Source organism: Saccoglossus kowalevskii, chromosome 4 (assembly GCF_978046115.1).
Source record: "Saccoglossus kowalevskii chromosome 4, keSacKowa6.1, whole genome shotgun sequence".
Classification (NCBI taxonomy): Eukaryota; Metazoa; Hemichordata; class Enteropneusta; family Harrimaniidae; genus Saccoglossus; species Saccoglossus kowalevskii.
The window spans coordinates 20,560,820-20,579,793 of record NC_140644.1 but is presented as its reverse complement, the minus strand read 5'-3'; the positions used below and the strand labels follow the sequence as shown (position 1 = coordinate 20,579,793).

The following is an 18,974-nucleotide window of genomic DNA, read 5'->3' as shown; positions in this document are numbered from 1 at the left end:
CCATTTAATAGATGGTCGCACAGCCCTGTCATGTAGTTCCAAACATGAATATGCCTGCGTTTAGCACTAACACTTGCAATTTTGAAAAAAATAAAGTCAGGAGAAAAAAATGTCTTTGTGTCATTTACACTAACCTATCTATGGGTGTAATTCAAATTATAAAATCAATAACTTCACTATGTGTGATAGCAGCCAAAATGATGTTCTTTTACCCCATATTCAGGCTTTCAGACAATATATAGTTTGCCTAGAGTTACAGCATGAAATGTATAGAATATTTAATCTGCTATCTTTTGTAAATTTACATATCTCATAATTAGCTATGCCAGCAATAAGATTTACCATGATAGTAAAAACAGCGTTTTGGTGTGTTCAATCACAAGACACTGTGGCTGAAGGTATTTTATTTGCGCTGACTACTGTAAAATCTGTATTAGAAGCTGCACCCATTCTTTTTGAATAATTGAGAATAAAAAATTCATCATTTCTCATATGTGTAGATGCTCTAATAGAAGCTGCACCCCCTGTGTAGCATTGTACCATTTTAATAGAAGCCACGGCTTCTAATACAGATTTTACACTAGTTGGGAGTTTTGTGCAAAATACATGCATAGAAAAAGTTGTACTCTGATCTTTTTTTCTGAACCTAGTCTACCACTTTAGTGAAAAAAAAAAAAATTTTTAAAATAGTAATTTAGATTGATTTACCACTCTTCTTCCTCTCATTTTTAGAGCCGAGATATTTCGAAAACAAGGTGATATAACAATGGCTATTGTCAATTTCACTCAAGCACTTAAACTTGAACCAGATGATTATGAGGCGTATTACAGAAGAGCTGAAATGTATGAAAAGGTAAGAGTGACATTGTTCCAGTACATATGGTTATTTTCCCGTAATAACAAAATATATTCCAAATAGTAAATAAATTATAGAATATTGTGTGTACATGCATATACATGGGTATGTACCCGAATTCACAAGCATTTCTCTACTGATGAACTAAATTGCGATGTTGATTCAAACTTGGTATATACACTTCTAATTTGACAGATCCGCCAAAGATATTATAAAATCCTTAGCATATGTTTGTTATTTGTTTCCTCCAATGCAGAGAGGTGAAATCCTACTGGCGTTAGAAGATTATCGAGAAGCTACTAAACTGATGCCTAGTAAAACTGAAGCCATATACAAACATGGAGAATACCATTTCAACCAAGGGTATGTACCGTATACTAAACATCGTGTTACTCAAAATGTAAATTTGTTTTCCATTGCACATCAATTTCTCAAAAGAGGGAAGTCAGTCATGTCAGTCATGTTTGTGTTTGCTTAGGAACTGGATTGCTGCTGTTAAGGACTTTACTGAGATGTTGATACAGGAACCAAACAATGCGCTAGCTAGGACATTCCGTGGACGAGCGTTGGCGAAGCAGGGATCATTCACTAGCGCTATTCAGGATCTATCCATTGCTATACATCTAGATCCATTTAATGCTGTAGCCTTCTATCATAGAGGATGTCTGCTAAGAAAGTAAGTACAGTTATCTGTGTGTGTATAGTAGTCTGGTGCTGTCAGAAGCCAAAAATAGCATTATTTGTTTGGCAAAGCAACCATATGAATAATATATTCTCCTAGATACACCAAGTCTGAATGATTTAGTTGGGTTTTTTTGGTAAAGAATATGTTGAAATGAAACATTTTGTTTCTTATGATAGTGATCCTATTTTCCTTGACTGGTCGAGTCATCAATACACCTGTCAATTGAATATTCATAATAAGCATACATTATGACAAATAATTGACATACTTAAGCTATATACTGGGAATGAAGGTGCCAGTTGATGTCTCACCAAAGTTTTATATCTTATCTATCTTTGTGATGATTATAGTTTATAGTTTTACAGAGTTGTCAGTCATGGTGGCGATTTCATGATAACTTTTTTCAATTCATTTGAATATACCAAGTATATGTCTTAACAAAACTGGCCTGCACACACCTATGCCAAGCAGCTTGAAAAACACATACCATGCAAGCAGCAATAAAATATGCTTGACTGATAATCCATGCTGTATAGTAATATCAACTACAGCTGGGTGCCAGCATCAAGTACGCCAACTTGAAATAACAATTGCAGTTATCACTACTTTATGATTGCCACTGATATTACTGATATTACACATATTACTGATTTATATCCTTACAGAGCACATCCCAAGAAATCTTTACAAGATTTGAGTGTTTCTATTTTAATTGATGATTCTCAAGACAATGTCTTGGCTTATTTACATCGAGGTATTCTCTACATGGATATGGAGAGGTGAGTGTAGAGTCTTTATATACACAATATAACTGTAGTCTGTTTAACCATGTACACATAAAAGTACTATGGTAGTTCTGAGGTTAGTCAGCTTTTTAGCAACATTGTCTTTAAAGATGACACAGCGTGCTGTTCATATTACTGAATATCAGTCATCCCTCAATAATTACATTGTCATCTTCTTCTTGAAAACCAGTAATCAGAGTGCAGTGATCTTTGGTGTACCTTGGGTGGTTTTCTTTCGGATATGTTCATTTCATGTCAATATCTAAAATCTTGTGTTTTTGGTGAATATATTGGATCATTTTTGGTTAAAATTGATGTTTTTCACTTCTCTGAAACTGCTACCCTGAATGGTTTTAGTATTTTTCAATTTTCATCAGTGATGAGGATAATCATAATTGTCGTCGTAGCTTTCCAGCAATGTGTAACAACACATAATATTGTTCTATGTCATCTTTGAGCTATGACTCAGCATTGGTCTCTCCACATTCTCATTCCACTTAGTTCTTGCCTTCCTCTCGGTTTTCTTCACCACATTTTATCCACTTCTTTAGTAGCCCCTTCTGATACTCAAGTCCCTTTTTAGCTCCGCTGTCGACTTTGTCGAGCGGAGCCTATCATATGAGTGATTGTTCGTCGTCGTCCGTGTCAATGTTTTATTTTTTCGACTTCTTCTTGAAAACTACAAGCCTGAATGCTTTGATACTTGGTGTATATGTACCTTGGGTAGACCTCTCTCAGATTTGTTCATTTCATGATGATATCTTCAATTCTCTAATTTTGGTGAATATTTTTGTCATTTTTGGTAAAAAGTGATATTTTCAACTTCTTGTTGAAAACCGCAAGTCCAATTGCTTTGATATTACATATATAGGTACTACATGTGGACCTCTCTCAGATTTGTTCATTTTGTAATGATATCTTTAATTCTCCGATTTTGGTGAATATTTTTGGTAAAAAGTGATATTTTCGACTTCTTGTTGAAAACAGCAAGTCCAATTGCTTTGATATATTATACATATAGGTACTACATGTGGACCTCTCTCAGATTTGTTCATTTTCTAATGATATCTTCTGTTCTTTAATTGCCATGTGCATCGCTAACAGTGGAGCTATCTCAGCCAACAGGCTGCTTGTCTTAACAAGTGCCAGTACTGATATTGATGTTGAGTGTGTTCTAACTATGCTCAGTAGTTGTGCATTTTATGTTTCCACATAGATATACTGACAATTATTTGTCTTTCAGGTATGAAGATGCTGTAGCTGACTTTGAAGAAGTGATACGGTTAGACAGAAGCATTGCATGTCCGCATCTCAACCTGGGCTTGATCTCTATGATCAGACTCGAAAATTATTTCAAGTAAGTATATGTTCTACTTGAATTGAAAATGTCTTTATATCGTGTTAGTTTTAAATTTTGATTATTGTAGTCAATGCTCTCTCAGTCAGTAGTAAATTGAGTCTTCTTTTTTTTAAATTTACTAAATTACATTGTATGATATATGAGAAATGTTCGCTATCGCATTTACTAACATTATTTTTAAAAGCAGGGCACACCCAAGACTGAGAATTATTTGTGTTTATTGGTGTGTTTTATAGTAGACTACTGGTGTAGGTGATGCTATTATACCAAGGTGTATTCATAACACACACGATGTAACTGATCAGAACTGATGATCCCATTCCGCATGAGTTAATATAATGAATAAATAATAATAAATAATATTAAAAAATAACAGAAATGTGAAAATAATAAACATGCAACTCCCAAATGATTGGTTGAAGCCTCTGGGTCCAAGCAGCTCAAGTGTTTTTTTATTAGGTGGGCACTGATTGCCAGCCAATCACGTTCATTATCTCATCTCACAATTGGGAGTTGTGTATTTGTGTGACATCAGACGATATCCCGATGTTTGATAAAGGTCATAATTAACTTTATGTTACAAGTGACTGTGTACACATTAGTCAAACTTGCTCAGACCAATGGCATCTTGGATTCAGTAGACACGCTAGAAAAAACAGCTTGGAACTCACACTGACTATTTCTTTCACAGATTTTCATATTCACAAATATCATAACTCACATATACATTTGTACATACATGTACAAGTCATGCATTGAGTAGACTACGGACAGGTACTGGTCTCATTGAAAATAACATATGAACATTTTTTTGATCTTCAGAGCTATTACACATTTCACAAATGCCATCAAGGTAGATGCCACATATTGGAGAGCTCTGGTTTGCAGAGCTGAAGCTTATCATAAGCTCCATGAGGTAAGACATCAAATACAGCCTACATGTATACAGGGTGGTTTTCAGTTTAACACCTTTAAGTCAGCCTTCAGTAGCTATAGAATTATTTGTATGCCACAACTTGACCATGGATAACTCCACCCATATGGATAACTCCTCTACTTAACAGTGATAATAAAAAGCAGTGATCCTGAAAAATTATTGATTATAATAATAATAATAATAATAATAATAATCATGGAATTGATAATTTCTTTTATAAAAATGTCAAGCTGTTTTAATGTGGAAGTGTTGCTCATAATGTATTTGAATTTTGAGTTTTCATCCATCAAATGGAAATTAACAGTTTTATTTCTAAATTGAGTCAAACAATTTGCTCCTAATTGTAATATGCTGTGGGCATTTCATAACATAATGGAATTCATCCTCAATTGAATTTGTGTTGCATCTTGTACAGATCCTGTGTTCAACTTTAACCTATGGCCTTATATGCCTGTCTTTCTCAATCATTAAGGGATGGTCACTTATTCTTAGTTTGCATATTCTTTTTCTTATTCCACCATTCTTAATATTATTATATGTAGTACATTTAGTGTCATTTTATGTATCTTGTATCTACCATGTACACATTAACTCAGAAATAATTTATATTATCGTTTATTGAAGTAACCCTTATCAATGCATTGTTTCTTATAGCTAAAGAATTCATTGCTGGACTACACCAGAGCCATTCATCTCAAACCAGATTTGCAGCATCTATATATGAATAGAGTAAGTTATGTATTTGATTATCACTTCCACACATTACATAATGTTTATAATATTGGAACAACCAGCTAATAGGAAACATATACGCAATGGTACAATGTGCTCACCTCACATCAAGGAGGTTCTGGGTCCAATTTCTGGAGCTGACTGTCTACAGTATATTAAAATCAGAGTACAGTCTACTCTCACTGGTTCACATGTACACCTGCAATTAGCACCAAAAATGAAAAACAACTGGGGGGACAGGAGTGACTTCAATGTCCAGAAATGTCACAAAAAATTAAGAAAAAATAATTAATTTAAATAGGAATAACCAGTTAAAGTTATTTATTATTGCAACCCAAATATGGCTTTGTGTACTTGTTTCTAATGTCATTAAAATGATCCTATATGCTCTCTCAGAAATTCATTTACTGGTACTATTGTATATAAAATTGTTATTTTTTTCTTGAATTCAACACCACTTGGTATTTAATTACAAATGTTTATGATAACTTTTTATAATTATATTAAGTACAACACTGATTACAGGAAAGTATGGTGTGCATAGACAGTCAAGTCTCTTGTTTGATCTGTGGGAATTTCTTACAGAAAAAAGCACTTTGTATAACGATTTATTTTTTAACCACTTTTATCGTTTAAAATCAGTGATTTTGTACTGATTGCTGATTTTGCTTATTCTTAGGGCCAAATACTTTTGGAGATGAAGAATTTGGACTTGGCTAGTTTCTGTGTAAGGTGAGAGAAACTATATTTTAAATAATGTTCTGTGTGTGTGTGTTTTACAATTATTTAAAAAACAAAAACGGTGCAATATGCACATTTATCAGCTAATTTGCATAAAACTTTTTTGTTTCACTTGTGACTCAAAATTATCTAACTGGATTACTGACAATAAATAAATTTACAATGAATATTTCAGACAGGTCTCTTAGCTCTAAATCAAAAATGAATAAGATTAGGAAGACAAAAAATAAAGATTTTGGCAATCTAAAAAACTGAGAAAAGCAAGGCTAAAGAACAAGCTATAGATTCTGAATCAAAGTCCATGCCATGTTCAGTCTTCGTTTATATAATAACAATTGAAAATAAGAATTTAGTGGAATTATTCATAATTGTGTTACCATTATAAAAATTATAATTTTTCTGTATTCTGTTTCAGACATGCAGCTGAGTTAAGCAGTGGTCTTGGAGTATCTGCAACACAGCAAGCCGCCGTCTTCTCATTTCTACAGGAATATTCCAAAGCAACAGAATCATTATCTGCAGCATCCCGAGTCAGACCCACCGTCCCCACTTACGTATTACTCGGTAAAACACAGATCAAGGATAAGAAACATGATCAAGCAATAGAGAGTCTAGAAAAAGCCCTGGAATTAATGGTATGTATAGTTTACAATAGTAGTCTTCAATAACCACTGTGGTGCCTACATAGTGTAAATAGTAGATCTGTCTTCAAGATTGTTATGTCCATAGCTGTACATCTGTAAAGCTACAATCTGTAAAGTTTCAATCTGTTAAATAGTATCTTTTGATTACCAGTGTCTGCAAAAAATAGTATTTGAGGAGAGATGGTAGTGAACAAGAACTGACACTCTTGGCTGTAGGAATGAAGGATACATTGACACAAATATTGTTGTCCTCCATTTTTTGAAATTGATTTTATTTTTATTTTTGACCATGACAAATCATTATCTTTAATGGAAACTGGCATTTCCAAATCTATTAAATATCAAATTTAAAGTTAGTAATAATTGCGTTTCAATTACCACTATCATTATATAAAATCTAGCACTACCCTCCCTCTTCAACTTTTCAGCTTGTAATTCCTGTGTCTGGTAACTATCCTTGATAATACAAGATTATTTGTAATTATTTGTATTAATCCAGTGTGCTTGGTGCTGTACATAAGTGCAGAGTATATTAAATAACAGGTGTTTAGTTTTTCCATTGTTATATTTTCAGAAATTATTATTCTGTAATATTTTTCACTCTGGTAGGACTTTTCTTTAGAAGCTGTTGGTTAATGCTTGATGCTGCTTCAATCTACAAATATTATTTTGCAATGTGCAAAATCAGAAATGTGCATTTACCCGGTATATGCCTAAAAACAATGATAAACCACCCACCATTTGTTATCATCTTCTAAAAAAACAATGTGTTTTACAAAATTGTACCCAATATGAGAAATCCTGTTTAGTGTAGTACACCCATGTTTGTCATGGCGCATTACTCTGTATGTAGAATACAGATTCCTGGAAAAGTGAGTTTCATTGTTGTTCTATTGTTGTTGTTCTCCTTACAGAGACAGACAATGCAGACTGCGTTGGATATTAAGGTTACTAGTTAAAAGATTTCTTTCTTTCTATTAACATGGAGGCAACCATTTTTCTACATCTTCATTGCAATGTATTCCTATTTCAGTTGAGTTGGCCTCCTAAGATCACTCATTATCCCTGTCCCTTTCAATTGTAACATGCTATATATATTATTTGTAAGTTATCTTGACACAAGTTTTCAATGAATTGAAATCACTTACAACTTGACTATAAAGACATACATTACATTTACCAGGTATTTGCTAAATGCAAATGTGTCATATCTTGTTCAAAAACGTGCCTGGAATGACAGGAGCACTGAATATTTCTTGCCCTGTCTTTCTGAATAACTTGTTGATTAATTATTAATGAATGAACAATAATGAATGGATATTGTCATGCTAACCAGTGTCTATTCCTGCAAACTTGTGTCAAGTCTGGTTTGTTAAAAATTCTTAGAATCTATTGACAGATATGTGTAGAAAGTAATAAATAAAAATATAATAATGATAATCATAACATATATATAATTGATAAATTGCATGCCTGCTTATTCATAAATCATATTATTATATTCAAATCACATTTCAATATTCACCAATTCATCTTTCATGTTCATTTCATTTCATCAGCGTAAACAGCGACAACATATGGTGATGCCTGCTTGGGTAAGCTTGAAGTGTGCTCGGGTCAAGGGTCAAATATGTGTGTTGGGTCAAGGGTCAAATTATGTATATTAATGTCACAGGTTTAAATGATTTGTAGGGTCATGGGTCAAAACATGTTGGATGTGTATTTCTTAATTATATATCAGTTGCTTTAACTCTTGCTTTTTTGTCTGTGTTCTGCTTTTCAATGTTAGGTACCAACTGCTACTTACTGAATAGTGTCTGTACATATTTTATCAATAATTTGTTCATCTTTGTTACAGGATAACTGCATGCTGCTCTAATTTTCACTGCATTTCACTTCTTGCTTCTAGCTTATGTTGCTGTATCATGTTTTTCTGCTGACATGCATTGTTTTCTCACTTCATTTACATGTGGTAGGACATATTATTTGAGAATTTGAGAACGTTAACATAATTTTCACAAAAACTCCCCTTCTGGCTATATAAAAGATGTACATGTAGAACAAAGCCGATCACAGTGTCTATTGTCAGCATACAGACAACACGTCTGATGAAAGATCAAGTAAACCTGCATGTTTCACCATTACAAGATTGAAAACTTGTTCATTTTTTGGCAATTATTATAATATAACTATGAATATCATAGTATTTATTGTATGCTAAATTTATGATTATTTGAACATTAGTCAAGATTTGCGTAAAAACCTGGTTAGATTCTAGGCCATAGATGAAAAAGTAAAAGTCTGGAAATGGCTATTATGCAACAGTGGCGTTAAATAAGCTAACCTTTATTTGTTGATAAGAAAGTTTTCTGTACATTATATTTACTTATACACTGTCTTAACACTTTAACAGACAATCAGTTAAAACCCTGAATAGCCATACCCCGCCAAGGGCTTTACATCGGTGGTTACACAGTATTTGTTCAGTTACGCTTTATTGTAGCTTCTTCATTCTCAATACTTGCTTGCAATACTTTTTTAAGTTGAATAAAAACATTTTTTTTTTTCATCAAACCATTTCCACTTCCAGGCAAATATGTGACCAGCTGCTGCTCAGGTCAAAGTTCATGATCACTGCAAGAGAATTATACTTCTGATCATGTTGTTGTATGTAATCTTCTGATTTGTCTTTTTTCTATAGAAACCATGGCAGGATAAAGAACCATGGCCAAAGGAAGCTGCTGAGGTCCAGTTCCTGATTGGTATGTGTCAAATGGAGCTAGTTAATTATGTGAAAGCATTTGAGGCTTTTAATAGTGCTATTCGAATCAATCCAGAGTATGCAGAGGTGAGATATGTATGAATTCACAACAGATTATCATGTTTACCGGTATTGATTTTTTTTTAGATATCTAGTATGCACGTCTCATTAGAATATTTAATATTTGCACTTCTCATTAACATATCTAGTATTTGTATATGTCTCATTAACATATCTAGTATTTGCACGTCTCATTAGCATATCTAGTATTTGCACATGTCTCATTAACATATCTTGTATTTGCACGTCTCATTAACATATCTAGTATTTGCACATGTCTCATTAACATATCTAGTATTTGCATGCCTTGTTAATATATCTAGTATTTGCAAGTCTCATTAACATATCTAGTATTTGCACGTCTCATTAACATATCTTGTATTTGCACGTCTCATTAGCATATCTAGTGTTTGCACATGTCTCATTAACATATCTTGTATTTGCACGTCTCATTCGCATATCTTGTATTTCCACATCTCAGTAACATATCTTGTATTTGCACATCTCATTAACATATCTAGTATTCGTATGTCTCATTAACATATCTAGTATTTGCACGTCTCATTAACATAAATAGTATTTGCACATCTCATTAACATATCTAGTATTTGCACATCTCATTAACATATCTAGTATTTGCACATCTCATTAACATATCTAGTATTTGCACATCTCATTAACATATCTAGTATTTGCACATCTCATTAGCATATCTTGTATTTGCACATCTCATTAACATATCTAGTATTTGCACGTCTCATTAACATATCTTGTATTTGCACATCTCATTAACATATCTAGTATTTGCACATCTCATTAACATATCTAGTATTTGCACATCTCATTAACATATCTTGTATTTGCACATGTCTCATTAGCATATCTTGTATTTGCACATCTCATTAACATATCTAGTATTTGCACATCTCATTAACATATCTAATATTTGCACATCTCATTAACATATCTAGTATTTGCACATGTCTCATTAACATATCTTGTATTTGCACATGTCTCATTAGCATATCTTGTATTTGCACATCTCATTAACATATCTAGTATTTGCACATCTCATTAACATATCTAGTATTTGCACATCTCATTAACATATCTAATATTTGCACATCTCATTAGCATATTTTGTATTTGCATATGTCTCATTATCATATCTAATATTTTGTACGTCACATTAACATATCTAGTGTGCACACATTCACCTGCTAAATCTCTTGATCTGTTTACAGGCATATTACCAGCGTGGCTTAGTGAGAATGAGATTGAAACAGTCTAAAGGTGTACAAGATTTCAACAGAGCTCTAGCCATTAACCCAACACTCTACCAGGTAAGTTATTTATTTAATATACTCAATACAATGTATTTGTTCTACATGTACTTCATTTTTGTCAACACACCAGGGTGATTGGATTGCACTTTAATCAGCATCATTAAAATTCTATTATTAGCCACTAATGTTGCAAATTAGTTTAAACTACAAAGCCAGGAGAGGTTTGTAATAAGTACATGTACATAACATTAATTTGAATTTTAAAATTTTCAGCTGGTTCAAAGAAAGATTTCAGAGCTTGTTCTGTATTAAAACAAAATGAATTTATATGGTTTTCATTAATTGGATTTGTCTTTATTTGGCATGACCATAGATGTGATGTTCTGATTGACCATAATTTATCAAAATTGTTGGACTGCATTTAAAATCTCAATAAATGATTTTCTGTTCAAGAAAATTTCCACAATTTTTAGGCAAATTCTGTGTTCAGTTGCCAACTTGTGTCGGCTGAGGGCATGTTGATGGCAGGCTAACTAAGTAATTACATGGCCAGTTTGTATGTGATGTCTAAAGGTTTGACCACAACTAATAACAATCACGCCAATGTTTATACATTCACTAGGAGTAAGCCAACTTTAGAAGTATGTGAATACAATGTATATGGTAGCAGCTACATGTATAAGGGTGCAGTTAGTAATAGGGATAAGGTTAACAATATGACTGTAATGGTATCCTTGCAACAAACAGATTTCAATTAGTTGAGGTCTGTTATTAAGGCTGAACATGCAATGATATTAAAGTCCTTATATGGATTTCTGACTGTTTTACAATGTACTTCCCGTCCTCATTGCAGAGACAATGTATGAGTAATATTAGGCAGTAAATACTGATTGTTGATTGTATTTGTTCCAGGCCTATCTGAGTAGAGCTGCTTTCTATGGTATGAAAGGTAGATACAGCAAGGGTATTATCAATTGTAATGAAGCTATTAAACTACAGCCTCACAGTGTTAGAGCATATATGTATAGGTGAGTAGTACTACTTTCACTGATGATTTAGGAATCAAATTTGTCTGTTCAATCTGGTCTAATTGTTTATTTAGTAAGGACTGAATATGAGGAGAGTAATATTCATCTCCAACAAAAACAAATTGCCAAGATTTTTTAGGGGGCAATAATTCAAGGGATTATCTGTTCTGTCTTCACTGTTTTCCAACTGAGTATTCCATTACTCAGACTGTATTGACTATATTGCTGATTACAGTATGTAACAATATTTTTATGTAGTATACTGTATTAGGACATGCTTGTCAATGATGTATGAATGTTATGTTAATTTAATTTTAAGGTTGCTCAATACAGTTTTCCAAATGTTGTGGGTTCAGAGTGGACGCGCAGGTGTTTTCTTGTGAGAATATGTTTTATTGTCCATGTATATGTATAGGGAAAACCTTTGTGCATCCATGCATCTGTGACACATTGTTCCCTTACCGGTACAAACCTGCCTAAACTGAACCCTGTGTAGTTCACAAACCTGCCTAAACTGAACCCTGTGTAGTTCACAAACCTGTCTAAACTGAACCCAATGTAGTACACAAACCTGTCTAAACTGAACCCTGTGTAGTACACTAACCTGTCTAAACTGAACCCTGTGTAGTACACTAACCTGTCTAAACTGAACCTGTGTAGTACACAAAACTGTCTAAACTGAACCCTGTGTAGTACACAAACCTGTCTAAACTGAACCCTGTGTAGTACACTAACCTGTCTAAACTGAACCTGTGTAGTACACAAACCTGTCTAAACTGAACCCTGTGTAGTACACAAACCTGTCTAAACTGAACCCTGTGTAGTACACTAACCTGTCTAAACTGAACCCTGTGTAGTACACTAACCTGTCTAAACTGAACCTGTGTAGTACACAAACCTGTCTAAACTGAACCCTGTGTAGTTCACAAACCTGTCTAAACTGAACCCTGTGTAGTACACAAACCTGTCTAAACTGAACCCTGTGTAGTACACTAACCTGTCTAAACTGAACCCTGTGTAGTTCACTAACCTGTCTAAACTGAACCCTGTGTAGTTCACAAACCTGTCTAAACTGAACCCTGTGTAGTTCACAAACCTGTCTAAACTGAACCCTGTGTAGTTCACAAACCTGTCTAAACTGAACCATGTGCAGTTCACTAACCTGTCTAAACTGAACCCTGTGTAGTTCACAAACCTGTCTAAACTGAACCCTGTGTAGTTCACAAACCTGTCTAAACTGAACCCTGTGTAATTCACAAACCTTTCTAAACTGAACCCTGTGTAGTTCACAAACCTGTCTAAACTGAACCCTGTGTAATTCACAAACCTTTCTAAACTGAACCCTGTGTAGTTCACAAACCTGTCTAAACTGAACCCTGTGTAGTTCACAAACCTGTCTAAACTGAACCCTGTGTAGTTCACAAACCTGTCTAAACTGAAACCTGTGTAGTTCACAAACCTGTCTAAACTTAACCCTGTGTAGTTCACAAACCTGTCTAAACTGAACCCTGTGTAATTCACAAACCTAGTACACTAACCTGTCTAAACTGAACCCTGTGTAGTACACGAACCTGTCTAAACTGAACCCTGTGTAGTACACGAACCTGTCTAAACTGAACCCTGTGTAGTACACAAACCTGTCTAAACTTAACCCTGTGTAGTACACAAACCTGTCTAAACTGAACTCTGTGTAATTCACAAACCTAGTACACTAACCTGTCTAAACTGAACCCTGTGTAGTACACGAACCTGTCTAAACTGAACCCTGTGTAGTACACAAACCTGTCTAAACTTAACCCTGTGTAGTACACAAACCTGTCTAAACTGAACCCTGTGTAATTCACAAACCTAGTACACAAACCTGTCTAAACTGAAACCTGTGTAGTTCACAAACCTGTCAAAACTGAACCCTGTGTAATTCACAAACCTAATACACTAACCTGTCTAAACTGAACCCTGTGTAGTATACAAACCTGTCTAAACTGAACTCTGTGTAGTACACGAACCTGTCTAAACTGAACCCTGTGTAGTACACAAACCTGTCTAAACTTAGCCCTGTGTAGTACACAAACCTGTCTAAACTGAACCCTGTGTAGTACACTAACCTGTCTAAACTTAACCCTGTGTAGTACACAAACCTGTCTAAACTGAACTCTGTGTAATTCACAAACCTAGTACACTAACCTGTCTAAACTGAACCCTGTGTAGTACACGAACCTGTCTAAACTGAACCCTGTGTAGTACACAAACCTGTCTAAACTTAACCCTGTGTAGTACACAAACCTGTCTAAACTGAACCCTGTGTAATTCACAAACCTAGTACACAAACCTGTCTAAACTGAAACCTGTGTAGTTCACAAACCTGTCAAAACTGAACCCTGTGTAATTCACAAACCTAATACACTAACCTGTCTAAACTGAACCCTGTGTAGTATACAAACCTGTCTAAACTGAACTCTGTGTAGTACACGAACCTGTCTAAACTGAACCCTGTGTAGTACACAAACCTGTCTAAACTTAGCCCTGTGTAGTACACAAACCTGTCTAAACTGAACCCTGTGTAGTACACTAACCTGTCTAAACTGAACCCTGTGTAATACACTAACCTGTCTAAACTGAACCATATTTTCTCATAGGGGTGCATTGAAGTATCATATCCATGCATTTGACCTGGCTATTCGTGATTTAACAAAAGCTATTGATATTGACAACACATGTTCCCTGGCTTATTTCAACCGGGCAGTATGTTATCACACAATGAAACAGTATGATAAGGTGGGTGTCTGCAGAATTACTGATTGATCTTTTATTATCAGATACATGTATTGTTTTCAATCACAATACTCTTATATTGAGTATGAAAGACAAAATACTACTATGATTGATTATGATAATTACTCATGGACGTCTTGAACCTCTGTCTCTGTCTACTGTCACCATATCGATTGTTGGTTCATTATCTTCAGCAAGTATAATGCCCTCACCAAATGTTGGTATTGGTTCTTTTGTTTTTTGCTATTGAAGAATATAGTCATCTAAATCTCAAAATTTAAAAACATGCCTTAGCCACCACTTTGAGAAGCTTGTACCCTATGGTACATTAGGAGGTTCATCAATGTGTCCTGACATTCCTTTGAAAATACATTCAAATTATTTTTAGCATAAATTTTACATAATTCAGTATTAAGAATTCAGAATTTGTTGTGTGTGTGTCGTAATTTATCCCCATGTGGTGTTGTCGTTATGTTTCATCCTTGTTACAAATTGCTGAACCACTGGCTCATATTTTTAACTGTTCTGTGTACACGGGTATATTCCCTGATAAATTAAAAATAGCCCGGGTTTCTCCATTATTTAAAAAAGGTTGTGCATTTGAAGTTGGTAATTATAGGCCGATATCAGTGTTACCCATTATTAGCAAATTGTTTGAATCTTTAGTAAATAAACAGATGTGTGCTTTTCTAGAAAAATTCCAAATTCTTGATGAAAACCAATATGGATTCCGTAAGCATCACAGCACCAAATTAGCTTTAACTGACCTTACTGCTGAGATTTCAAAACAAATAGATGACGGTTTTATCACATTTGGTATTTTTCTAGACCTCAGAAAGGCTTTTGACACCATTAACCAGACCATATTATTGTCTAAATTACATTATTATGGTATAAGAGGGTCTACTTTGAGTTGGTTTGAATCTTATTTAGAAGACCGCCAGCAATATGTTAATTTAAATAATTGTAATTCTGATTATAAAGTAATTTCTTGTGGGGTCCCACAAGGGTCCATTCTTGGACCACTTTTGTTTTTAATTTATATAAATGATATTGTAAAATCATCCAACACTTTCCAGTTTAGGCTTTTTGCTGACGACACAAATCTGTTTCACTCCGTTAAAAATGATTCTATTGATATTGGCCTACTTAATTCAGAATTGAATAAGGTTTGCACATGGTGCAAGGCAAATAAATTAACCATAAATATTGATAAAACAAATTTTATGGTTTTCAAAACAGCTCAAAAGAAGACAAATATGCAAAGTTTATTAAATATTGATAACTCTCCTATTGAACTTGCTTCCTCTGTGCTATATCTTGGTGTCACTCTCGACAGATCACTTACTTGGAGACCTCACATTAATAATATTGTTAAAAAAATTAGTAAAATGATTGGACTCATTTCATATCTGCGTCACTACCTACCCAAATCACTTATAATATTACTATATAATTCACTCATTCTTCCACACATAAGCTATTGTATTGAAATATGGGGCAACACTTTTAGTACCGTTATAGATCCAATTTTAAAATTACAGAAAAAATTTATTCGCTTAGCCACTTTTTCAAATCCCCGTGCAAGTAGCTCACAACTCTTTAAAAGATTGGGCATTCTTGATGTGCATAAATTATGCAAGTTCCAAACGTGCATGTTTATTTATGACCTGAAGGGTGATCGTTATGCTCGTTCTCTGGGTCATTATGCCTCTTCAATCTCTCACTCTTATTTGACACGTTCAGTTATTTCTGACAAACTTGAAATTCCAACAGTAAAACTAAGCTCAACTAAAAACAGTTTAACATATTCATTAGTAAAACACTGGAATGATCTTCCAATTTCCATTAAAACATTAACATCAAGAAATCGCTTCAAGCTTACCCTAAAACAATTTCTTTTAAATAATTGAACATCAATTTTATTGTTATTTCTCTATAATTCAATTTACAGTATTGTCATTTCACTATTACCACCATATTTCATATAATTTTTCTCCTTATGTATTATGTACTCTTAAACAATATATTAATATAATTTATGATTTCACTGTCCTTATCATTTTTTTTCTGCTATCAGTGAATATGCAAGGGCTAGAGACTAGATTAGTTCTACTAGAACTACCTCTCTTGTCCTCGCCGGATAGTTATGTATATCTCTATCTTCGTTTTGTACTTTGTAATGTAATTTATCTGGTGAAATAAAATTGTATTGTATTGTATTGTATTGTTAGGCATTGAGAGATTATGGTATTGTGTTATTGCTTGGAGAAGAGAATGCATTAAAAGTATTAATTAATCGTGGATTGATGTATTTTGAAAGAAAGGATTATAAAAATGCGTTACAAGATTTCTACAATGCTGTCAAGGTAATAGATGTGCACTTCTTCTCTTATTCTGTCCCGCCTTTGCATCTAGTTGTCTCTGGTATTATCTTGCATTATTGAATGTTTTCTCAAAGTTACTGAGATTACAAGATGTACTACAGTAGAATACTTTATTTCCACTGCAGTGAAAATAAAATCCAGCAAATATTTTTTTTTTTTCTATATTTCACATTCAACTCATTAAAAATCAGTGAAAATAAATTCCATACAAAACACACAAAAAGCCTTTTCAGAAAAAATTAATTCCAGCTAAAATAAAGTATTATACAGTAATATTCATATGATTTACAGTTACCTATATTTTTTTCTGTTGTGTACAGCACATACATGAAACTTAGTAAGTTTAGATACTTTGATTTTGTCCAATTTTTGTACTTTGGAGTCTACCATTAGGATATACTTTGTATATATAATTTTCTAATTCAGACACCCCAATCCCAAAAATTTCTAATGGTCATCTTCTTACATCTTGAACAAAATCTAACTCAAAACTAAGGGCGGGAAACAAAATTGTAAATTCTTTTGGCTATAAAAAAAACATGCCGGATGCATATTCAATCTGTATTATTATGGGATATATTTTGTTTGTGGCCTTTGACTTATGAAGTAGCATTTGTTATACACCAAATACAACAATTAATCACTCACGAATGCTGGAACTACTGATTGCAATCCATTGCTCATTATACTACTTTTACTATACTTATACTACAGGTGGAGCCCAATGATCCCAAGATAAGGCATACTTTGGGTCTTTGCTTCCATAAGTAAGTTTAACATTCTATATATGTAATGTTACATTAACATGTTTGAATACATTTTCAGAAATTCAAAAACTTTGTCATGAGCTGATGAAATTAAATCAAACTGTTTAAATCCACATAAATTATTATCAAATATCACTGAAATGATTTATCACTGTTTATAGTATGATATACAAATTTGAATCATTCTCTTACTATCGAAACTTATACAGATCTGCCAGCAAAGCAAATATTTATTGTAAGACCTCTTCACTTTACAAAAGTGGACGTTTTGGGGATGGCATGTTTCAATTTGAAAAGTAAACAAGAGTTAATGAATTCCTGTTTCCCGATTGTTTCTACTTGCACACAGTACTCATTTGTTACATTGCATTTACTATTCATGTCTCTTCTCTAATTTCACTAGGCTTAATAAATTAGAAGAAGCAGTGAAAACATACACTGGGGCATTAGAAGTGGATCGGTATTTCTTAGATGCCTTGATTGGCCGTGGCAATGCTTTTATGGATTATGGACATGACATAGCCACTGTTGCAGCCAGGTGAGCCCAGGGCTGTACTTTTTATGCAAATCTGACATGCTCAATTCTACAAGATTAATCTCATGGTCACATAAATTAAAAAAGGCTGAATTGGTTTATTTGAGCAGATTTGTGTGATTTGTATGAACTGATCTTTAGGTAGCTTTGGATACTTTTAGCATGCTGTTATTGAAGATGTTGGAGTGAAGCTATTATCAATAAAAAAATGAAATTATCGGTATCAACTTTTTTTTGAAAGCTACCAAGTACTGAATCATATAACTTACTGATATTTATTCCAACCTGTACCAACGCAATATCGTACTGTTTTATGTTTTGAGATTGCTTGTAGACGGTTAGATTATGACTTGTTGCATTTATGTGTCAATTATTGGTAAATATGTTATATTGTGTTGTAGACATGACTATGAGACAGCTATCCATACTGATCCACTTTGTCTGCCAGCTAGAGTCAATCTTGGCTATAACCTTCAGGTCACTGGTAAATTCCAACAAGCATGGAATCATTTTACAGCTTGTCTACAAATAGATCCAGGTAAGCAGAAAGCATCATTCTACTCAAATTGTTATAGAGGTTTTTTAACCTACATTTTTTTATTCCAGACATCCTTGAATATATCATTGATTTTGAAAGC

The 18,974-nt window shown here is 33.7% G+C and overlaps 1 protein-coding gene across 1 annotated transcript in view; it reads left to right on the top strand.

Annotated features, from left to right (window-relative positions):
- Window positions 1-18,974, top strand: part of LOC100371376 (uncharacterized) — a 66,586-nt gene that overhangs the window by 24,254 nt on the left and 23,358 nt on the right. The window contains exons 31-47 of the mRNA XM_085497940.1: window positions 733-853; window positions 1,113-1,219; window positions 1,335-1,532; window positions 2,207-2,320; window positions 3,570-3,683; window positions 4,509-4,602; window positions 5,278-5,352; window positions 6,035-6,087; window positions 6,512-6,731; window positions 9,442-9,588; window positions 10,806-10,904; window positions 11,760-11,875; window positions 14,512-14,650; window positions 16,882-17,016; window positions 17,749-17,801; window positions 18,205-18,339; window positions 18,738-18,874. Coding sequence (XP_085354066.1) covers window positions 733-853; window positions 1,113-1,219; window positions 1,335-1,532; window positions 2,207-2,320; window positions 3,570-3,683; window positions 4,509-4,602; window positions 5,278-5,352; window positions 6,035-6,087; window positions 6,512-6,731; window positions 9,442-9,588; window positions 10,806-10,904; window positions 11,760-11,875; window positions 14,512-14,650; window positions 16,882-17,016; window positions 17,749-17,801; window positions 18,205-18,339; window positions 18,738-18,874 — 2,057 coding nt within the window. The remainder of the gene's footprint in view (window positions 1-732; window positions 854-1,112; window positions 1,220-1,334; window positions 1,533-2,206; window positions 2,321-3,569; window positions 3,684-4,508; window positions 4,603-5,277; window positions 5,353-6,034; window positions 6,088-6,511; window positions 6,732-9,441; window positions 9,589-10,805; window positions 10,905-11,759; window positions 11,876-14,511; window positions 14,651-16,881; window positions 17,017-17,748; window positions 17,802-18,204; window positions 18,340-18,737; window positions 18,875-18,974) is intronic.